The sequence below is a fragment of the Leptidea sinapis genome, chromosome 11 (assembly GCF_905404315.1).
Source record: "Leptidea sinapis chromosome 11, ilLepSina1.1, whole genome shotgun sequence".
In the NCBI taxonomy this organism is placed as follows: domain Eukaryota; kingdom Metazoa; phylum Arthropoda; class Insecta; order Lepidoptera; family Pieridae; genus Leptidea; species Leptidea sinapis.
In genome coordinates, this window is record NC_066275.1 from 12,784,557 (window position 1) to 12,806,899 (window position 22,343).

At 42.5% G+C, this 22,343-nt stretch overlaps 1 protein-coding gene across 1 annotated transcript in view; it reads right to left on the bottom strand.

The window, feature by feature from the left end:
• The window catches only part of LOC126966920 (sphingomyelin phosphodiesterase 4), a 32,917-nt gene extending 29,277 nt beyond the window's left edge, over window positions 1–3,640 (bottom strand). Inside the window, exons 1-3 of the mRNA XM_050811208.1 lie at window positions 3,465–3,640; window positions 3,004–3,306; window positions 2,809–2,914 (exon numbers count right to left, since the gene is read on the bottom strand). Of these exons, the coding sequence (XP_050667165.1) occupies window positions 2,809–2,914; window positions 3,004–3,306; window positions 3,465–3,488 (433 nt within the window). The 5' untranslated portion in view covers window positions 3,489–3,640. The remainder of the gene's footprint in view (window positions 1–2,808; window positions 2,915–3,003; window positions 3,307–3,464) is intronic.
• Between the last annotated feature and the right edge of the window lie 18,703 nt (window positions 3,641–22,343).

Genomic DNA, 22,343 nt, shown 5'->3' on the forward strand with positions numbered 1-22,343 from the left:
GGGATGCATGAGAACAACTCCTACCGCCGCCTTGGAAATAGCCCTGAGCATCCCTCCGCTACATTTATTCATATATCAAGAAGCGGCAATGGCTGCGCTAAGATTAAAACATCTGAAAACACAGAGAATTGACAAAGTAAGACATCTTAGCATACTTTCAGAAGCATGGTCAGCTATGCCACTTGTGGAAGCAGCTAGTGATAAAATAGAGCGGACTTTCATTTTTGATAAAAAATACAGAACAGAGCTCGAGGAAAGGAACGACAGTGTCCTTACACATCATGAGCTCGACCTTTACACAGATGGTTCGAAGACATATTCAGGCACAGGTACGGGAGTCTTCTCGGAAGATCTAAATATCAGCATATCCGAGCCCTTGGGTAAGCTTAACACTGTATACCAGGCTGAATGCATGGGGATTTTTCTACCTGCCAATGCTATCTTGGCCAGAGAGGTTCAAGATCACTCCATTAGAATACTCTCTGATAGCAAATCGGTATTACAATCCCTTCAAGGTAAGATAATCAATTCCAGCCTATTACTTGAATGCCACTCAGCATTAAATAAGGTGGCTGGTAAAAACAACAACCTAACACTTCAGTGGATCAAAGGTCACAGTGGGGTCAGGGGCAACGAGGCGGCAGACCAACTAGCTAGAAGGGGTTCTGAGACCCAACCGGTTGGACCAGAGCCTTTCCTGCCTCTGCCACATAGTTGGTTCAGGAACCACTTAAATCAAAAGATAAAAGCACTACATCAACAATACTGGGATAGCCTTGAGGAGTGCAGGCAAGCCAAAGCAGCTTTACCTTGCGCCGACTTGCGTTTTACCAGGGAAATCTTACAACTTAATCGGTGTCGACTAAGATTAATATTATGTGCGGCCGCAGGTCACGGCAATTTTAACAGGCATCTCAGGTGTCACGGACAGCCCTCTATGCAGAGGTTGCCTGGGGGCAGAGGAAACAGCCGCTCACGTTCTGCTGGAATGCAGTGAGGTGGCAAACTACAGGGCGAAGCACCTGGGGTCACCAGGCGCTCTTCGGGAATTCTTCCGCGACGTTAAGAGGTTGGGTGACTTCTTGGAGGAGCTTGGCTGGTTGGAGTAGCCTCTACCACCCTCGCACGCAAAATAGGCGCATATGACGTCGAGTTGCGGAAAGCGCCCGTATGAAGAAGAAGAAGAAGACTTTGAAGCAGTTCTATATTGTCCTTTGGTTTTAGGAAAGCCTGTATTTTATAAACGGAAGTTAGGTAGCATGAATTTCACAATTCATAATGCTGCAACTTAACAGGGTTATTGTTATTTTTGGCCAGAATATGAAGGCAACGGCGGATCAAATGAAGTATCAACATGTCTCTATAATTACATCTCAAATCTCTCCAATGTCTATCACCTAATATTAATTTCTGATTGTTATTCAGGGCAGAATAGAAATTCTGTGCCTGTTGCTATGCTCAATTCTCATTACATCACTTCACAAACAAAAAACAAGTAAAACATGCAGATCTGATGGCAATGTGTAAGGATGGCACAATGTCCAAGAATCATCACTACTACTACGAAAAGCTACCTGTTCAGTCTGTATTAGGATTGTTGCCGCAGACTAATCTTCGTCAAGATGATGACAAATTGAAGTTATCTGTAACATGAGCCTCCTATTTAAGATGTTGGTCAGGGACAAAATAATTAATAAGTACATTTGATAAGTACCTACTTAAATGTTTAACCTGCTTTCGATTTGCTTGCTCAGGGTTTGATCTAAATAGATTAAGTTGTTTGTCTGTACCTGCTCTAAATTTTAATGGCATTGCATGCAACTAACAATTTGGTAACACTTGGTGGGTGGTAAGGTAGTTGCTAAGTCCAGCTATAATACTCTAGAAGTTACATCATTTATGTTTTTTATCTTTATTGATATTTTGATAATGCTAATTATGAGCAAAGAAACAATAATTATAATTGTAGAATGTAGAGAGTTAAGTTTTTGTTTGCTTTTAAAGTTTATTTGTTCTTTTTTAATAATAATATTTTTTTCTATTTTTGTGTCCTTTTATAATTGACTACCATCGAAATTAACCATAAATAGTCTTTATGTCTGTCTTGGAACTAAACTAATTTTATATATTTCGACAAGGCAGATGGTTGTGTAATCTCAAAAATGATAGATATACTGCATTTAGTTATATAAAACATATTATTTTATTAATGACATTTCATGATACTTGTATTTGACAATGACATTTCATTGCACATAAAAGATTTGCATCATATGTCCATCCGATAAAGGCATTTTCTTAGGAAAAAATGACATACAGATACCTAAATCTGTCGAGCCAAATAGAAGTAACTACGATAAAACCAGTTTTTAAAAACCTACAAAAAAATGAGTATTTAAAGTTATTAAGGAAGTACTTTCATAGACACATGCAAATTTTCAGCTAAAGAGATCTATTGGATTCTTATTAAGTTTTTTTTGTCTCCAGAAAAGTAGGGGTAGTGCTTATACGCCCCTCTGGTTTGAAGCCTTAAGAATTATTTTTAGTCTCTCAGAATTTTGTCAAAACTATGTCAGAGGTTTTTTTGTGTGTTAGTCTGTAATGTATACGCAGGCATAATGTAAAAACTATTGAATAGAGTTGGACCAACATATTGGTTTCAAGGTATCTAAAATAATGTATATTTAATACAGTGTTAACAATATATATAATGCAGTAAAGCCCTGGTCAACCTGATATTATTAACTTATCATAATCATGCAGATAGTTAAGATATTCTATGCAGAAGGAATCAAAATAAAAGGATACTCAATGATAATGCAACCACATTGATAGTATTAGGGTCAATTATCAACATGTCAGAATAAAACTGTGGACATCTTCCTCCTCTTTCCAACATTTGCTGTAAGTCAAGCTGAAATGATGAAAACATAACTTTTATATGTAGATCTATAAGATATAGACAAGATAATATTTAGTAGAAAAAAGTTATAATAGACTTACTGGTAACACATTTGAAGGAAGGTTATACCTAAGTTGAGGATCAGACAATAGCCTGTAACACAGTCGAAACAATGGTCCCTGGGGGTCTAAGAAAGCAGTAACAACATCAAATTCATACTTGTTATGTTCATTTGTGATACTTCTTAAGCCCCAACCATTGTTTAGAGGTGAAGCAAATATATTGCTGATAAGTTGTGGGAATATTACTTGTAAATCTTTGCTAGGACCAGAATGGTCAATAATTTTTCCAAGTTCTATTACTTTGTCCCTCAGCGGCAAATTTAATGCTGTATAAAACTGACTCTGGAAATGAAAAACATAACATTGCTTTAATTACAGGACATTTGTAACGTGTAGCTATTATTAAGGCTTTTTAACTATTTCATGAAAGTTGTTGAAGTGTTATAGTCTAGGCTACATTTTACGAAATAAATTAAAAAATGCATTGCATGAATATTTACCACAATGTCACTATTGCTGGCCATACTATTGCACTTATGAATATATTAAGTTTAATAAATATGAGCAACTTGGTCATTCATATGATGACTGAAGATATTGTTGTTAAAGTTTATTACAGAGAACTCTTTCGACTTTTTATCTTTCTAAGTTCTAACAAGTTAATATGTTAACAATTTATTACCTATCAATTGCAAATTGCAATTTGAATTTTGAAATCAGTTTGACGCCTATTGGCTAAAGCTATTTCCTTGTCAATCGACAAATGACAGTGTCAAATTCTTCCCAACGAGAACGAGCATTTAACCTGAGTATATATTGTATAAATTTTTCCTGAAACAAGTACTTCATCAAAACCCTGTATGATATTAGAGCTAATAATAAAGTCTCGATTTGTATATAATATAATTGTAATTTATAGGTCGTTTTCTCGACATGTAATGGCGATATAGCGCCAATAGACTTGTATCATGCGCCATTAAAATAGATATGAAAATTAGAAATACATCTCTTTTTTTGAAAATTATTAATTATTTAATTAATCTTAAACAAAAATAATGTCAAGCAAAGTATATGTAGTAAAAGTTACCTACACCAATTAAAATACAGTTTTACTAACTATTATTACTCATTAAACCTGCACAATACAAAGCTAGTAGGGAAGATGTTCTACTTACTCGCGGCCGCGAGCTAAGCCTGCATGATACAACGCTAGTAGTGACTTCACTACAGAAACAACTTTGTTTTACTTCATAGCGGTACCAACTGCTTCATGCTACATTCGCATTTTCTCACTCTATCTCAATCAGACTCAATCTTCCTCCCCTCTTCTTGGATAAAAACGTCCTTCATTTTCGTGACACTTTATTCCGTTTCATCCGTAAATTTTTACCTTCATGCGGGAAAAGAAATTTCACTTCAAAAATGACTCCAAATGCGTTCTCTGTGCCCTCGAGAACCTCGGATTCGGTATCCATATTGTTGAAATCATAATTTTGCGCAGCGGCCATCTTGGATTTCAAAAATGCTCCCAAAATCGTTCTCTGCACTCTCGAGAACCTCGGATACGATACCGATATTGTTGAAATCATAATTTATTATTTCTGACATAAAAGATCTCGAGGCAAAACTCATGAATTCGCTAAGCGACAGAATTAATGCTCGTCTGGACGACATCGAACCGAGGCTGAATCCTGCTCCGCGTCTCCGTCCCTCTCTGGCGACAGACCATAGCAGATCAAAAAAGCCGCCCCTAAAGGAAGACTTCATGGCTGAATCACCTGTACCAAAACCAAAGAAGTCTGAATCGAAGAAGGAGCAAAGGTGGGAGAAGAGGCTGGAAAAGGAGAGGTTGCAGCGCGATAATGCCCTCATAGCCCCTTCACCCGCTACAACTGAAGACGTTCCTCCAGAATCCCGAGCTTCACAACCGGTGACACCCGCTGAAAAAAAATCCGACGGCTGGATTGTGGTCAGAATGGGGCGCAAAGGGGCACCCAAAAACTCCTAAAACGCCGGAGACGCAAAGTAGAACACCGTGCCAGCGTCAAAAAGGGAAGCCAGATATTGTTGCAAAACCAGCACAGCAGCCAAAGCTAAAAGCACCGCGTCTCTCGGCAGTTGTAATCACGGTCCCAGAGGAGGCACAGCAAAAAGGAATTACCTACGCATCCGCCCTGAGAGACACTAAACAGAAACTTAACCTCTCAGAAATGGGGATCGATGCGGTTAGGTTCCGTAGGGCAGTAACCGGTGCCACAATTATCCAGATCCCAGGTGCCAGCAGCTGCGATAAGGCGGACTCCCTAGCCAAACCGCACCAGTGGACTCCGCAGGGACAGAACGGGCCTATTTGCAGCATGGATAAGCTGCCCAGTTACTGCTGCGAAGAAGCTCAATGAGGGGCGCTTTCTGGTTGGCTTGGTGGCGGCCAAAGTGTCGATACAAAAGCCGAGAGAACTTCGGTGTTACCGCTGCCTGCAAGCAGGCCATGTGGCCAACCGCTGTAATGCCGAAATAGACAGAAGCCAACAGTGCTATCGATGGGTTGGCTGGTCATAAGGTTCTTGCTCTGCAAAGCCAAAATGCATTTTATGTGAATCGGCTGGCAAAAAATCTGAGCATCGATTGGGAGGACATGGTTGTTCGGCCCCCATCGTGAAGGTGCCAAGGAGAAGATGGTCCCCAAAGAAAAAGGCCCCACCGAACGGTGAATAAATGGAGGTCGCAGATCCCGGTTTAACATAGCATGGCGCTACGGTTTCTCCAAGCGAATCTGAATCACTGCGCCAGTGCTCAGGATCTTTTTCACCAGAGTCTCGCACAGTGGTCGATCAATGTCGCCATTATATCCGAGCCATACTGCGTACCGGACAGGGACAATTGGGTCGGTGATCACGATGACAATGTAGCAATCGTAGTCATCAACAGCGATAACCCCCGCTCGATCGATATTGCGCAGAAAACGAAAGGCTGTGTGGCGATAAAAGTAGGGAACCTATATCCTACCTATATATACCTGAACTATCAGCATCTGAGGAATCCAGTGATCAGAGAATGGTCCTTAAAAAACGTAAACAGCCTGAAACCATTGTAATTGCGCAGAGCATCTTCAAGCCTTTCGTAAGGATATCACAGACATACTGGACAGGTTTGCTTCCACACAAGAAGTAACACTAAAATTCATGCGTGAGAATATTGGGGATGTGAAAAACCAACTAAATGAAATCAAATTTTCTGTGGACTGTCTGAGTACAGAGATTTCTTCTATAAAGACTGAAATATCTGAACTAACAAATAAAAGCAGAATTTCAGAGATAAAAATTCAAGCGCTTGAAACCGAAATGTGTGATCTGAAATAAAATATGACTGGTTATCCCCGTGAAGAGAGCAAACAGAATGAAAACCAAGAGGTTTTCGACAAGAACGTATCGTTAGAGAAAAAAATATTATATTAGTAGGAGTTTCCGAGGTTAGTGGGAAAAAAATTTAAGAAAAATATAATTTGGACTTATGTGAAGTATCTAATATTATCAACTCATTACTTATAAATTGCCCGAAGCCAGTAAAGATAACTCGACTGGGAAAGTATAACCCGTGTAAAAACCGTAGCATTAAAGTATGCTTTGAAGCACCAAAAACGGCTAAATTACTACTTCAAAACAAAGAAAAATGACAAAATAACATTAAAATGTTTTCTGATCGCACACCAACACAGCAAAACTACCTTAAGGATATTAAACATGAACTTTCTCAGAGAATGGCCAATGGAGAAAACGATATTACCATAAAATTTGTCAAAGGCACACCAAAAATTGTATCCAAAATTAAAACAGTAACAAAAAACTAACTAACTATCAATATACAGATGACAATAAATTAACTACGACAACCTATCAAGTTATTGATAATTACCAGGATATTTGATATTAGGTTAGTGTCGAGGACCGGTGGCCATCCCTTACCCCCCCCCCCCCCCCCCCCCCAACAAAATATGAGAGCGGTCCATAAAGAGATATTACCCCAGGAGGGTACCGGCTCTACCCGAGCCGGAGAATCCCTCCCCGAGCACTCTCGCTCGGGCTGCCCTTCGTATTCTGGGGTGGGCACAGAACCGCGCATGACCGAGGACAAACGAGGCAGAAACACCACGGCACCCCGCTCCACGCTCAACTTTTGGACTTTTGCAATATCAGGGGAATTCACTCCAATTTAAACGCCGTCCACCACCACCTTGAGACGGCGCAGCCGGCCTTGTTGCCTTACGGAGACGCAGATAACTCGACCTAGCGATACCTCATATTTAACGTACCCCGGGTACAAAATTGAGCACAATTTTTTTGCCTCATGCCGGAGTATGTGTGTACGTTAGGGAGGATATCTGCTGTCGCCGTCTCGGCAATGTTGAGGTTAGGGACCTGTCTACTCTCTGGCTCCGCGTAGATTTAGAGGACCGCGTCCGTATCTATGCGTGTGTCTACAGGTCCCTTTTTTTTTTTTTGAGAGGAGAAATACTGATACGTATTTACGCCCCGGAACGGGGCGTAATATGTCGGACTCGAGTGTCCGCGAAAGCGGACGCCCCATACCGACTAAAACCTCCTCTGTGCTGTTAGCAGCCCTGGCTTTCACAGCGAAGTAGGACGTGGGCCGTGGAGGCCGCAAAGACTACGCAACAACAGTCGCGGGGCGTCTCCTAAGGAGACTCGAACCTCAGACCGGCTGTGTGCTTGTGGGAAGGAGAGAGAATGAAAATGAAAATGAAGATGAAATGAAGATGAAAAGATGAGAAGAACACACTCGCCGGCGAGTGTGGTGATGTTTAGTGTAATGTATGTAAGTGTGTGTGTATGTGTTTATGATTGTATGTATGTATGTTTGTATGTGTGTAATTAGTGTAAATGTTAGTGTGCATGTATGTTTGTGTTTGTGTCTGTTTGTGGAGTGTGTTTGTGGTTGTGTAAGTGGTGTGTGTCAGTCCGTCAGTCAGTCCGTGTGTTAGTGAGTGTAGTGAAACGATTACAGGACGAGGACCAACGTCTCGTCAGGTATCAAAACAATGTGTGGTGTATCTAGGGTGCGGGCCGCTGGCCATCGTCAGAGTGACGAGTGCCAGTGGTTTGCGGTGGTTGACCGCGCCTACGCCTGCGAAGGCGGTGTGTGCGTGTCTGTGTCGTTGTTTGTGTGGGTGTCGCGTTCGCGATGGTGATGTCGTCATCCGGGTCTACCGTTACGTGTCTGGGACGTCTTATTGGGTTGAGACTATGGTGAAGGGGGGTGTACACGCATGCCTTCCTAACCAAGATGTTGGGATGGTTAGGCGCCTTGTCAAAGAAGCGTCGCGAGATCTCTTTAAAGTGTTGAGCTATCGTCGGAAGCTCTAGGTCGCGGTGAAGGTCAACGTTTCGGATGAACCACGGGGCTCCAGTTGCCATGCGCGTGAATTTATTTTGAACTTCTTGCAAACGACGTAAGTAGCTCGGTCGGGTGTGCGCGAAAACGACGCTTGCGTATGACAGTATGGGCCGTACGATGGTTTTGTACAGCGTCACTTTGTATTTGAGCGGAAGTTTGCTTCGCCCACACACAACTGGATAAAGGCGACTGAGGACATATCGGGCTCTATTGCATACTGTATCAATATGTTTCTTGAAGTTCATATTGCTGTTGAACGTGACTCCTAAGTATTTGTAATCCTTCACCCACGGTATGGGTGTTTCATACAATTTAATGACGTCGGTCGGTCGTTTTTTAGCGCGGATGCTATTCGCGTTACCGAAGAGTACCGCTGCACTCTTAGTGGGTTTCACTTCAATCCGCCATTTTCTGAACCAGTTGCCTAGTTCATCGACGGCGGCTTGAAGTACTTTAATGTTCCTGCTCAAGGTTGAGCGGTTCAATAGAGCGGAGCCAAAGTAGAGTGCCGTATCGTCAGCGTACTGAGCGAGCTGGACACTCGGAAACTTGGGAATGTCGCTCGTGAAGAGCGAGAAAAGAGTGGGAGAGAGGACTGAACCCTGTGGCACGCCAGACCTGATGGGTCTGGGTGAGGATAGGGTGCCCTCTACTCGATATCGGAAGGAGCGATCAGTAAGGTAGGCTCGTATGATGCGCACGAGCCTGTCTGGCACTCCCAGTTGATACAGCTTGAATACTAAGCCGTTGTGCCATACCTTGTCGAATGCCTTCGCGACATCGAAAAACACGGCTGCCGTGGTAGCGTGAAGTTGACGCCGTACGAGAATGTACTCGGTGAGTCGGTGAGCCTGCTGGGGACACGAGGGAGCGGTTCTGAATCCAAACTGTATGTCGGGTATCAGGTTGAGCTCCGCGATATAATGATTAAGACGCTCGAGAATTAATTTTTCGTAAAGTTTCCCGATCGAGTTAATTAAGCTAATAGGCCTATAGCTACTCGGATTAGCTTTAGGTTTATTGGGTTTTGGGATACCGATAGCAATGGAATCTTTCCATTGATCGGGGAAAGCGCTATTAGACAATAGAATATTAAAAATGGTAACCAATAAAGTAATAAGAGTCGAGGGTAGGATTTTAAGAACCCTATTGTTTATAGTGTCGGGCCCCGGGGCCTTCTTGGAGTGAAGCTCCTTAATGATTAGCTTCACCTGTTCGTAAGAGGTGGGTTTTATTACATCGCCTGAAGGGCTCAGAGCGGAGCGACGTTCAACTTCACGATCAACTTCGCCAACGTGTGTCGGGTCGGCTGCTGCATTTGGAGAGCACTGACTCTCGAGACTATCGGCGAGGCATTCAGCCTTCTCATCGTCATCGAGCGCCGGCTGCAGTCCCGGTCTGTCCAAAGGAGGCATGACAGTGGGCGGCTCCTGTTTGAACGCGCGAGGCAGCTTCCAGAAAGCCACATGTGATGGCTTAAGGTTGCCGAGCAAGCGGTCCCAACGTTCGCCGCGGAGTCCCGCGATACGTTCCCGTACCACCCGCTGTAGGTAGCGGAGGTGGCGCCTATTCTCGACCGACGGATACCTGTCGTAAAGTCTAGTGGCTCTGTGCTTCTGTGTGAGTAAGTTCCTGACCTCTGGAGGCAGGTTTAGGCGATGCGGTTGCATCGTCGGAACCTGCCTGGAGCAGGCCTTGATCTTATTCTGTATATGTGACGTCACATGAGAGATAGCACTGTGAGCCGTGTCGACCGAGTCGTCTACAGGTCCCATAGTGGTAACGCAGAAACCGATCATCTCATGGGCTGCGTTCAAGCGGCAATTGACGACGTGCTTGCACAGATCCCCTCCGCTGAAATCGTAGTCTTGGGTGATTTCAACGGGCACAATGCCGAATGGCTTGGCACACTTGGGCACAGACTACGCAGGGCGATCTGCATAATTTTGCATTGGCGTATGGTCTGTCCCAATTGGTTGAGTCGCCAACGCGGCTCCCGGATGTGGATAGCCACATGCCGTCCTTATTAGATCTTCTGCTGACTACACATCCCGATGGCTACCAGGTCTTTGTCGACGCCCCTCTCGGAACGTCCGACCATTGCCTGGTCAGGAGTGTAGTGCCTATCCGACGCCAACGTCGCAGACCACCAGCGACCCGCCACGTTTGGCACTACAAGTCAGCAGATTGGGATAGGATGCGTTCCTTTTTTGCATCCTACCCTTGGGGAAAGATTTGTTTCCCTTCGGATGATCCTAGTGCCTGCGCCGTTGCAGTAGCCGATGTGATACTGCAGGGCATGGATGTTTTTATACCAAGCTCTGTAGTACCGATCGGTGGCAGATCACAGCCCTGGTTCGATGCGTCAGTTAAAGCAGCATCTGACTGCAAAAAACAGGCGTATTGGGTTGCGGCGCTGGGCACAAAGGATCCGAACTGCAAAGTTCTTAAGAGGAAATATAACCGAGCCTCCAGATTTTTTAAGCGGCAAATCGCCCATGCGAAGTCTAAGCACGTCGTCAAAGTCGGCGAGCAGCTTTCCAGTTACCCGACCGGAACACGCAAGTTCTGGTCGTTGTCGAAAGCTGCTCTTGGTAACTTCAACCAGCCGTCCATGCCGCCGTTGCACATGAGGAATGACACCCTGGCCCATACGGTAAAATAGAAAGCCGAGCTCCTGTGCGCTCTTTTCGCCTCCAACTCGACTCTTGACGACAACGGAAATACACCGCCGACCATCCCGCGGTGTCAGAGCTCTATGCCTGAAGTACAGTTCAGACAGAAAACTGTTAGGCGAGCTCTGTTTTCGTTGGACGTCAGGAAGTCGAGCGGGCCGGATGGCATTTCTCCAATCGTGCTTAGAACGTGTGCCCCTGAGTTGACGCCGGTGCTAACGCGTTTATTCCGGCACTCTTATTCCAAAGGCGTAGTCCCTGACTCATGGAAGTCAGCCCTTGTCCATCCGATCCAAAAAAAAGGAGACAGCTCGGATCCGGCGAACTACAGGCCTATTGCTATCACCTCCCTGCTCTCTAAAATCATGGAGAGCATAATTAGCCGCCAGCTTTTAGTATACCTAGAGGGTCACCAGTTGATCAACGACCGACAGTACGGCTTTCGCCATGGACGGTCGGCAGGTGATCTTCTGGTATACCTAACACATAGATGGGCGGCGGCTATTAAAAGCAAGGGGGAAGGCCTGGCAGTTAGCCTGGATATAGCGAAGGCCTTTGATCGTGTATGGCACAAGGCGCTCCTCGCAAAACTTCCATCATTTGGGCTTCCCGAGAGCTTGTGCAAGTGGACCTCCAGCTTCCTCACTGGGCGTAGCATACAGGTCGTTGTCGACGGATATTGCTCGAACCCGAAGCCCGTGAATGCTGGAGTGCCCCAAGGCTGTGTGCTATCTCCTACGCTGTTTCTTCTGCATATCAATGATATGTTGGACACCTCCAACATACATTGCTATGCGGACGACAGCACTGGTGATGCCGTATACACGGGCCATGCAGGTCTCTCTCGGGAAATCGTCGACCAGTGCAGGGAGAAACTTGTGTCTTCTATCGAGTCCTCTCTCGAGAAGGTCGCGGAATGGGGTAAATTGAAGCTTGTCCAATTTAACCCCCAGAAGACTCAAGTTTGCGCGTTTACCACTATAAAAACCCCATTTGTCGTATCACCGCTCTTCGAGAACACTTCTCTTATAGCCGCGACTAGTATCGGATTACTGGGTCTCGAAATCTCGAGCGATTGCCAATTCCGTGGCTATCTGGAGGGCAAAGCCAAATTGGCTTCGAAGAAGCTGGGCGTCATCAATAGAGCACGGCAATACTTCAAGCCGGCCCACATTCTAGCGCTCTACAAAGCGCAGGTCCGGCCACACATGGAGTATTGCTGTCATCTTCGGTCTGGCGCACCCCATTATCTGCTCGATCCATTTGACCGTGTGCAACGTAGAGCAGCTCGAATTGTCGGGGACTCAGTGTTCTGTGAACGGCTGGATCTCTTGGCGTTGCGTAGAGACGTCGCTTCATTGTGTGTCTTCTACCGCATCTATCACGGGGAGTATTCCGAAGAGCTGTTTAACCTGATTACTGCCGCCGAATTCCACCTTCGCACGACAAGCCACAAGTTAGGATTTCATCTGGATGTGTGGCGGTCCTCTACAGTGCGGTTTTCAAGGAGCTTTCTTCCACGTACTACAAAGCTATGGAATGAGCTTCCATGTGCGGTGTTTCCGGGACAATACGACATGGGTACCTTCAAAAAAAGCGCGTACACCTTCCTTAAAGGCCGGCAACGCTCCTGTGATTCCTCTGGTGTTGCAAGAGAATGTGGGGGGCGGTGATCACTTAACACCAGGTGACCCGTACGCTCGTTTGTCCTCCTATTCCTTAAAAAATATGTATACTTTTTAGCAAATCAAGCCTTAATTTCTTCTACACCAACATTAGAAGTATGTGCAAACCAGGCAAGTTTGATGAACTAAGGTGCATAATAGACTCCTTCAGAAAACGAGTACATCTTATTTTACTAACGGAGACGTGGATAAGAACAGAAGAACAAGCACAACAATTGCAGCTACAAAATTATACTCACTACTATAATATTAGACCGGAAATGATTGGCGCTGGTGTGCCTATTTATGTGCACGACGATCTTAAGCACGAACTAACAACAAGAAAGTTCATGAGTGGAAATAACTACTTATGGATAAAATTTCATAAATATGCACTTGAAATAGGAGTCATTTATAAGCCTGGTAGCTCAAACTTTAGTGATTTTTAGTAGATTATGAAACACAATTACAAGATAAAAAGAGAGCAATTGTTTTCGGCGACATGAATATTGACTTACTAACTGAAGATAGCAAAACAAAACGGTACGATTCCATCATAGGGGAATGTGGGTACAAGATTATAAACAAAAGACACGTTAAGTTTTGTACTAGGGAAACGACCACCACCAAAACAATTATTGATCATGTGTTGACTAATATTACTGACAACTTTCATATTGCTATAGTTGAGTCTTCCCTATCAGATCACAAATATATATACGTTGAACTTAAAAGCTATAAGCCACCACCGAAAACATGAGTTCAGTACGTAGCTATAGATTTCATTAAAATATATAAAATGGTAGAATCATCCAAAGTGGAGAACGAAAACCACGATTTTACCATTCTGGATGAATATATTAAAGAAACAATTGCAAAGAACAAAATATAAAGTAATCAATCAACCACATAAAGAATGGATTTACAAAAATATTATAAAAGAAATAAATAAAAGAAACCAACTATGGAGCAAAGTAAAGAAGAATCCTACCGATAATGAAATGGAACGCGAATTTAAGAATGCAAGAAACAAATTGGTTCAAACAATAAAATGCAAAAAAAGCCAAATATAACCATGATGAATTCACGAAATGTAAAAATAAACCGAAAAAATGTGAAAGATGATTAACACTCTTTCAGGGCAGCATATCGTCAAGAATTGTGCTCCCCCAAATTTAAAATGTGACGATGGATCTCTCATAACAGAACCAAATGAAATATGTAAATTTTTTAGTTTTAATAGCTTTTTCTCAAATATAGGCACACAACTAGCTAAAAATATTCCAGCAAAATTTTACAATAATGATATACTTACATTACCCAGACTGAATCCAAACTCACAGCTTCATGAATTATCTGAATTAACAGTATGCACTGTCGATGAAGTATCAAAAATTATAGACTCCTTAGATCCTAACACAATCACAGGTCTTGATTCAATTAGCACCAAAGCCCTCAAATGCATACAACATTTAATTGTTTCAGATTTAACAAACTGCTTAAATAAATTACTTTCAGAAGGATTGTTTCCACCAAATCTAAAAATTGCTAAAGTATCTCCCATTTACAAAACTGGAACAAAATCAAATCCTAGTAACTATCGACCTGTTTCAGTGCTACCAATACTCTCGAAAATATTTTATGGCGTATTTTTAGATCCAAAAAAAGCTTTAGACACAGTTTCCCACGCCTTACTATTGAAAAAGCTGAACACTATCGGTATTACCGGAACAGCCCACAAAATGCTAAAGTCTTATTTAACCCTCTATGCTGATGACACATGTTTGTTTTATTTTGGTAAAAATATAACAGAAACTATTAAATACGCACAAGAGGATCTTAACATACTTCAAAATTGGTTTCAATATAATCTGCTCAGAATTAATGCTGACTAATCTTCCTATATAATATTTAAAGCTAAAAATAAGAAACTGTCAAACCACAGTGAATTATATATTAATAGCCAGCCTTTGCAAAAATCTTGTAAAAAAAAAAAATACTTAGTTCTTGTACTTGACAGCAACCTAACATGGCGTGCTCATATAGAACGCATACAGTTGAAGCTTTCTTCGTTATTAGGGTCATTACAGAACATGTCTAGATGCATTCCAGAAAATGTTCGTCTGCTAATCTATAACTCTCTCGTAAAGCCTCATCTACTTTATCTCATTGAAGTGTGGGGCAACGCGGCCAGGACCAACTTACAACCCCTTCAAATACTACAAAATAAAATAATAAAAATTCTATATCACTACGACTATTTTACACATACTAAAACCATTTATGCAAAAACTAAACTTATGAATATTGAACAACTGTTTAAATACAATACAGGCATACTCATATTTAAAATAATTAACGGATATATTCTCTCTCAAATTACATTCACAACGAAAAATAAAACATCTAAGTATGAAACTCGATACGCCGACCACTTCATACTACCTAAAATAAGAACTAATTATGGAAAAAATAATTTAACATTTAAGGGAGCACAACTCTATAACAATCTACCAAAGGACATCAAAGAAGCACCTTCACTTAATATTTTTAAAAGAAAATTGCTATCTCATATACGAAATACGAGTCGCCCAAATATTAAATAAAAATAAAATCGCATGAAACTTGTACCATAACCCAAGAACCTGTCTTGAGTTGTTACTTTGTATCAACTATTTTGCTAATAATCTTGTTACTCATTTACTGTATTTCTTAGAAGTCATTTGCTATTGTGATATATCACTGTGTCCTCACACTAGATTATTGAACTATATATTATTATTAACCATTAATTCTTTATACTAACCACATATTCATACATCCACACATCATACATTACCGGATAAGTAATTAATACTAACCTTATTTATTATTTAAGTTATTTCTCATGTAAGTGACTTTTTTGTCTTAATGGGAACAAAAAATTCTATCAACTGAACCTGGTTATTATAGGGTAGGCCCCTAATAAGTCACTAGCTGAATTCGAAATCTTCCTATGCGATTTGAGTGCCTTAGCCCTCTTGGAGCCAGCCACACAAAGTCATTGTTGCCGAACACCTGAATGCCAAATCAGCGGCATGGGGTTCACCAGTGACGGATGTCCGCGGGCACGTGCTGGCCGAATGTTTGGCGGCACAAGACCTTATTACCTTAAACGAGGGATCAACGAACACGTGTGTGCGAATGCAGGGTGGCTCCATTGTGGACGTAACATTTGCGAGCCCCGCTCTGTGTGCCGTACCCACGGCTGGGAAGTACTGACGGGGGTTGAGACCCTCTCGGACCACCGATATATCAGATTCCATATCAAGCCTCCGTCAGCGCCTCTAAGCAGTTCGACTCGTGATCCAGTAGGGGCTGATCCCAAATGGGTCCTGAAAAGCCTGGATAAGGAGGCGCTCGAATTGGCGGCAATCGTTCGACAACGAGGTGGAGTGGTTCAGTGAGACGTACACACACATCTCTGACGCGGCCATGCCTAGGAGCTGCACATTGTGGACGGCAGAGCATGCGCAGCTACGTGCAGCCTGCATTGCGGCTCGTCGAAGGTTAACGAGGTACAGGCGAAGACGAAGAGCCAGCTTAAACGTGGATACTGAAGCCCACCTGCATTCCGTATACAAGGATGCTAAAAGAGAGCTTAGGCAGGCTATAGTGAAAGCCAAGGAGAGGGCATGGAATGAGCTGCTCGACACAGTCGAGGCGGATCCCTGGGGCCGGCCGTACAAATTTGTTATGAACAAGCTGTGCCCCTGGGCCCCTCCCCTTACAATGAGCTTAGAGCCAGAACTGCTTAGCTCCATCGTGTCCACACTCTTTCAGTACGACAGCTCCTCCTCTCGGGACGAAGGAATCGCTCGACGAGGCGAGGAGACCTCATTGTCAAATTGCAGAAGTTTCACCCTCTGAACTGCAAACGGCCTTGGAGAAACTTCTGCGTAAGAGAACCGCCCCTGGACTCGACGGAATCCACGGAAGAGTTCTCTCACTTACACTGAGGGCTGACATCGGATTGGATGGACGATTCCGGGATCTTCTCTCAAAGTGCCTCAGAGAGGGAAGGTTTCCTAAGAAATGGAAGCGGGGAAAGCTCGTCCTCCTTAGGAAAAGCGGGAGACCGGCTGGCTCTCCGTCTGCATACCGGCCGATTGTACTGCTGGACGAAGCTGGAAAGCTCTTCGAGCGTGTCATTGCAGGGCGAGTTCAGCAGCACCTATTTTCGGTAGGCCCTGACTTAGCGGATTCGCAATTCGGGTTCCGAAAGCATCGGTCAACCCTGGATGCGATCGCTAAGCTCAGAGACATCTGCGAAGAGAGTATGTCGGAGGGTGGGGTGGCTATTGCATTGTCATTAGATATTGCCAATGCTTTTAACACTCTGCCCTGGCACTGCATAGTCTGGGGACTGGAGCAGCACCGAGTTCCCAGCTACTTGACGCGGATCATTGTGGCGTATCTTGAAAATAGGCATATCATATACCCATGCCAAGACGGACTGCGAAGCCATCAGGTGACATGTGGTGTCCCGCAGGGGTCCGTTCTCGGACCACTCCTGTGGAACATTGGATATAACCAGATTCTCCGAGAAATGCTACCGGAAGGTGTTAACATAATATGCTACGCTGATGACACCATCGTGATAGCTGGGGCGAAACTTCCGCGAGGCGCGTATGTGCGCAACGGCTGGAGTCGCCCAAATAACAGCAGGAATCAGGAGTCTGGGCCTGAGGGTGGCTCTAGAAAAGTCGGAAGCCATCTCCTTTTACGGTCCGAGGAGAGCTCCTCCTGATGGAGCTAGTATAATCGTGGGCGGTGTCTCCATCCGCATCGGAGCCACGCTCAAATATCCTGGGCTGGTCCTAGACTCACGATGGACATTTAGAGCCCATTTCACGGCACTGGCTCCTCGGCTCACAGGTACGGCAGCTGCTCTTAGCCGCATCATGCCGAACATAGGTGGTCCGGGCGAGGGGTGTCGCCGTCTCTTTGCCGGAGTGGTGAGGTCCAAAGCCCTATATGGAAGCCCCATTTGGGCCGACCGGGTCAACGGTCACATTCGGACGACGTTGAGGCAGTCGCAACGAGTAATCGCCATCAGGGTAGCGAGGGCATATTGCACGGTATCGTATGATGCCGTGTGTATTATAGCCAGTACCGCACCCTGGCACCTCGAGGCGACTGCATTGGCGGACATATACTGGCGCCGAGCCGAAGAAAGTAAGGTACTGGGAAGAGTAAAGTTTCATGGTGGACGCAGTCAAATGCTTTGGACAAATCACAAAAAATGCCCAATGCATCCTGTGACTCTTCCCAGGCGTCAAAGATGTGCCCTAGTGAAACCAAACTGATTTTTGTTCATTAATTTACAAAAATGCATTTGTAGCTGTTGAGGCAAAAGTTTTTCAAAAATTTTACTAAAAACAGGCAGCACAGAAATAGATCTGAAATTAGCAGGGTCAAAAGAACTGTCCGATTTAAACGAAGGTATAACTTTGCTGTATTTCATGAGGTCAGGGAACACTCTCATCTATGCATTCATTAAATATTATTGCTAATTCAGGTGCTATAATGTTAAGTATGTATTTTACAATATTAGTCGAATGGCCCCATAGGTCTTTTGTATTTTTTAGGTTAATTTATTTAAAGATTTTTATTGTATCGCTACCTGTAACATACTTAAATTTCAAATCAGTGGAAGATACTGGTACGTGTAATTTAAGCATATCATGTGCTGCTTTTGGTGAAGAGTTAAGGACTTTGGTGGTGACAATCGGGATTTCGGAGAAGTATTTATCAAATTCATTTGCTATTTCTATTTCCGAATTTATAACGCGATTATTAATATTTAAATAGATAGAGGTGTTACGGCAATTCGATCTACCAGTTTTATTGTTCAAAATCAATCAAATCAAATCAAAATATATTTATTTTCTCTCATAATAAAAACTTACAATACACAGTTTATTAAAATCTATATTGATACATTGTTATAATTGTGAGAGACCAGCGCCGCAAAGCACATGGTTAAAATGATGGAGCGAATATACAAAAAATAAATATATTATAACGAAACTTAATTAGATACAGAAAGTAATTGGTGTTAGTGTAGATGATGGTTATGTGAAGGTGTGTGTGTGTGTGTGTGTGTGTGTGTGTAGTGACTTGGTGTATGTGTTGTAGAAAATTTTTACCTTATAATATTAAGTAAATTTTCAGTTTCAGTGTAGTCCAAGTGTTTCAGCCATTCAAATAGAAGTTTTTTACTCTTTTGATAGTTTACTTTGTGTAATTTTAACTCTTTATTTATCTTATTAAACAAAAAGCTACCTAAATAACACGAGAATCTATTGATGAAGAATGTATTAAATTTTGGTACGCTAAATAGTTTATATTTAAAACGTCTATTTTGGGCTTCCTTTATGTCTTCCACATTAACCAGACCATGAAATCGTAACATTAATCTCTGAACGAAGAGTTGCCTCACAGTAAGTACATTACTGTCTTGATAAAAAACAGAGGTAGGATACAAAAATGAACTGAAAGTACTCACCTTAAGGATGGCTCTTTTACTGTTGTAGTTCTGTTGATAATTGGACAATTACATGAAGATGAAGTGGACAGTGCAGTACAGGAACAAGAATGAGCTATGATATTAAAACTATCTACTGAAGGTTGGAAGTTTTTTTTTGATTGAGAAAGTCATATAGTTCGTTTTATCGGTATTTAAGCTAAGGAGATTGGCTTGAAGCCAGTTAGAAATTTTATCAAAATCAATTTGAGCATTTACAAAGGCTTCGTCCCAACTCTCTCCCCAGAATATGCAAGCAGTATCGTCGGCGAATGTAATTAGTGACATGTTACATAACTGGTTGATGTAAACTAAAAAGAGAGTTGGACCGATTTTACTTCCTTGAGGGACGCCATAGATAACATCGCGAGGGCTACTGGTGATATTATCAATACGCAAACACTGAGATCTCTCCTTTAAATAATCCTCAAATAAGTCCAACTGGTGGCCTCGTACACCTAACTGGTCGAGCTTTTTTACTAGAATCTCAATTGATACTGTGTCGAATGCTTTGGCAATATCTAAAAAAAATTGTAAGACATTTCTGCCCTGCGTCCAACTTCCCTGCAACAGTGTTTGTTAGCTCAAAGACTGCGTCAGCAGTAGATCGAGTTTTCCTAAATCCGAACTGATTATTAGATATAATATGATTTTTTTCTAAGTAATTTACGAGTCTATTATTAAGGATTCTTTCAAGTATCTTAGAAAGGGTAGGAAGTATAGCAATAGGCCGATAATTTTGGATAACTGTCTTTTCCCCAATTTTTTAGATTGGTGTTATAACTGATTTCTTAAATACGTTTGGAAATTTCGATTTTGCAATAGATAGGTTGAAAATATGGACTAGCGGGCCAGCTAAGATCTCTTTATTTTATTATTTTGGAATTAATATTGTCCCACCCAACCGAACTAGTATTTTTGAGAGAGTTTATTAATATTTTAACTTCGCTAATGTCAGTTTCCAAAAGGCCAAACGATGAAGGAGGAGAAGGCAACGTTACTAACCGAGGTCATGTTGGGTAAATTGAATGATTTATTGAATTTGCCATGTTTTTTCCTATATTCGCAAAGTAATCATTCATAGAATCAACTGCGGTTAGTGGTGCAGGGTTTTTGGATAATAATTCATGAATAATAATAATAACAATAATAATAGCATCATCATTACTAGGTTATGTATGAAACAAAATTATTTTAAATTCAAAAATCATTTCTATCGCCAAAAGGATGTTGATGTAATTAGGGATAACCTTTAGATGTTTACACTGTTGATTGAACCAAACGCTGCTAGACGCTGAAGCTTGGTGAACTTGATGTATAATTTCGCCTGTTCAGCTATAACTGCCGATTTAAGAAAATTTATTGAATTAGGCGTTACTTTGCGGAAATCCATAATTATACAAATGGTTTAAGTTTTCTTTAGTGTTAATTTCGCCAATATTTGTTTTTAAAACAATTCGATACGTGTTTCGCCTCTACACGAGGCATCCTCAGGACGTGTTGTCTTGCCAAAATCTGGCACGAGACTGAATCAATTGAACCGGAAGCCACTGTTTTATACCCTCGTCCCATGAAATGACGCGCCGTGATTGGTCGGCTGTTGTGACGTATTACACCCGGAAGAGACACGTAACAAAGGTGATGGGACTTGTAGGGACACACGTATGCAAATATGCTTAAGGCAGCATTTTGTTTATGTATGCGTGTCCACACTGTGTTCCCATCAATTATATTTTATTTTATATTCAGTAGCGGTCTGTAACTCATGTAGTTCGGTTCACTTATAATAATTAATGCAATGAAGTAATATACATATTGAAGAAGCTATATTAAATTTTATTGAAGGCAACACTTCCGCCTGTAAAAGAAACCCTCCCAGCTACTCCATACAATGCGTGATTTGGCAAGAGATAAAATACCGGACGACACTCTGCGAGTTTTGTGGCAAGGTCATCTGCCACCTACGATTAAGGCCGTACTGGTGGTGGCAGAAACAAAGGACTTAAATAACCTGGCGATGATTGCGGATAATGTCACGGAAGCCACACGTTCCAGTCAAGTGTCGGAAGTGATACAGAAGAAGACCAGTCATGAGGAAGTCGAGGTAGCCACACTAACTGCGGAATTGGCAAAAATAAACGCGCGTCTTTCGAATATCGAATGATCCCGATCGAGACATCGGCGACCCAGGTCATCGTCACGCAGTTTTCGTGACTCTTCAAGGTCGTTGTCAAAGCGACGTCATCCCGGTGCACCCGACTGGTTGTGCAGCTACCACTTCAGGTACCGACAGCGTGCTCATAAGTGCATTCCGCCGTGAGCGTGGAAGAGAAGCCCCAGCCCCAGTTCAGCAGCTACCCAGCCGGAAAACTAGCGCGGGAGGTGCAGATGAAGGCGGAGGTCTGTACCATTACACCCTGCAGCCGTCTTATGGTAACAGATTTAAATTCTAATTTAAGATTTTTAGTTGATACCGGTGCCAATGTGTCCGTCTTACCAGTGTCCAAAAACCCTTTTACTAAATTACTGCGGTCAGATTTTAAGTTATATGCTGCTAACGGTACAGAAATTGCAACTTATGGCGTTAAATCTCTAGTATTAAATCTTAATTTAAGAAGACCGTACCGTTGGGAATTTATTTTAGCAGATGATAAACAGCCAATTTTAGGCGCGGATTTAATAACGCATCATAAGCTCTTAGTCGATATGTACAGAAAAAAATTAATAGATCAAACTACTGATTTGCATGTGTTAGCCTCCATAATTAAGTGTACACAACATTCACTGAATTCTGTTTGTGAAAATCATCCATATTACAATTTATTATATATGTATCCTAACATTATTAAACCGATGTCCTTTAAGGAAATTACACCGCATAATGTTTTACATTATATCGAGACGAGCGGTCCACCTGTTCATGCTCGAGCTAGACCGTTGCCACCGGATCGATATAAAAAGGTGAAGGAAGAGTTTAGAATAATATAAGAATTAGGTATCTGTAGGCCGTCTAAAAGCGCTTGGGCCAGTCCCCTTCATGTCGTTGTAAAGAAGAACGGC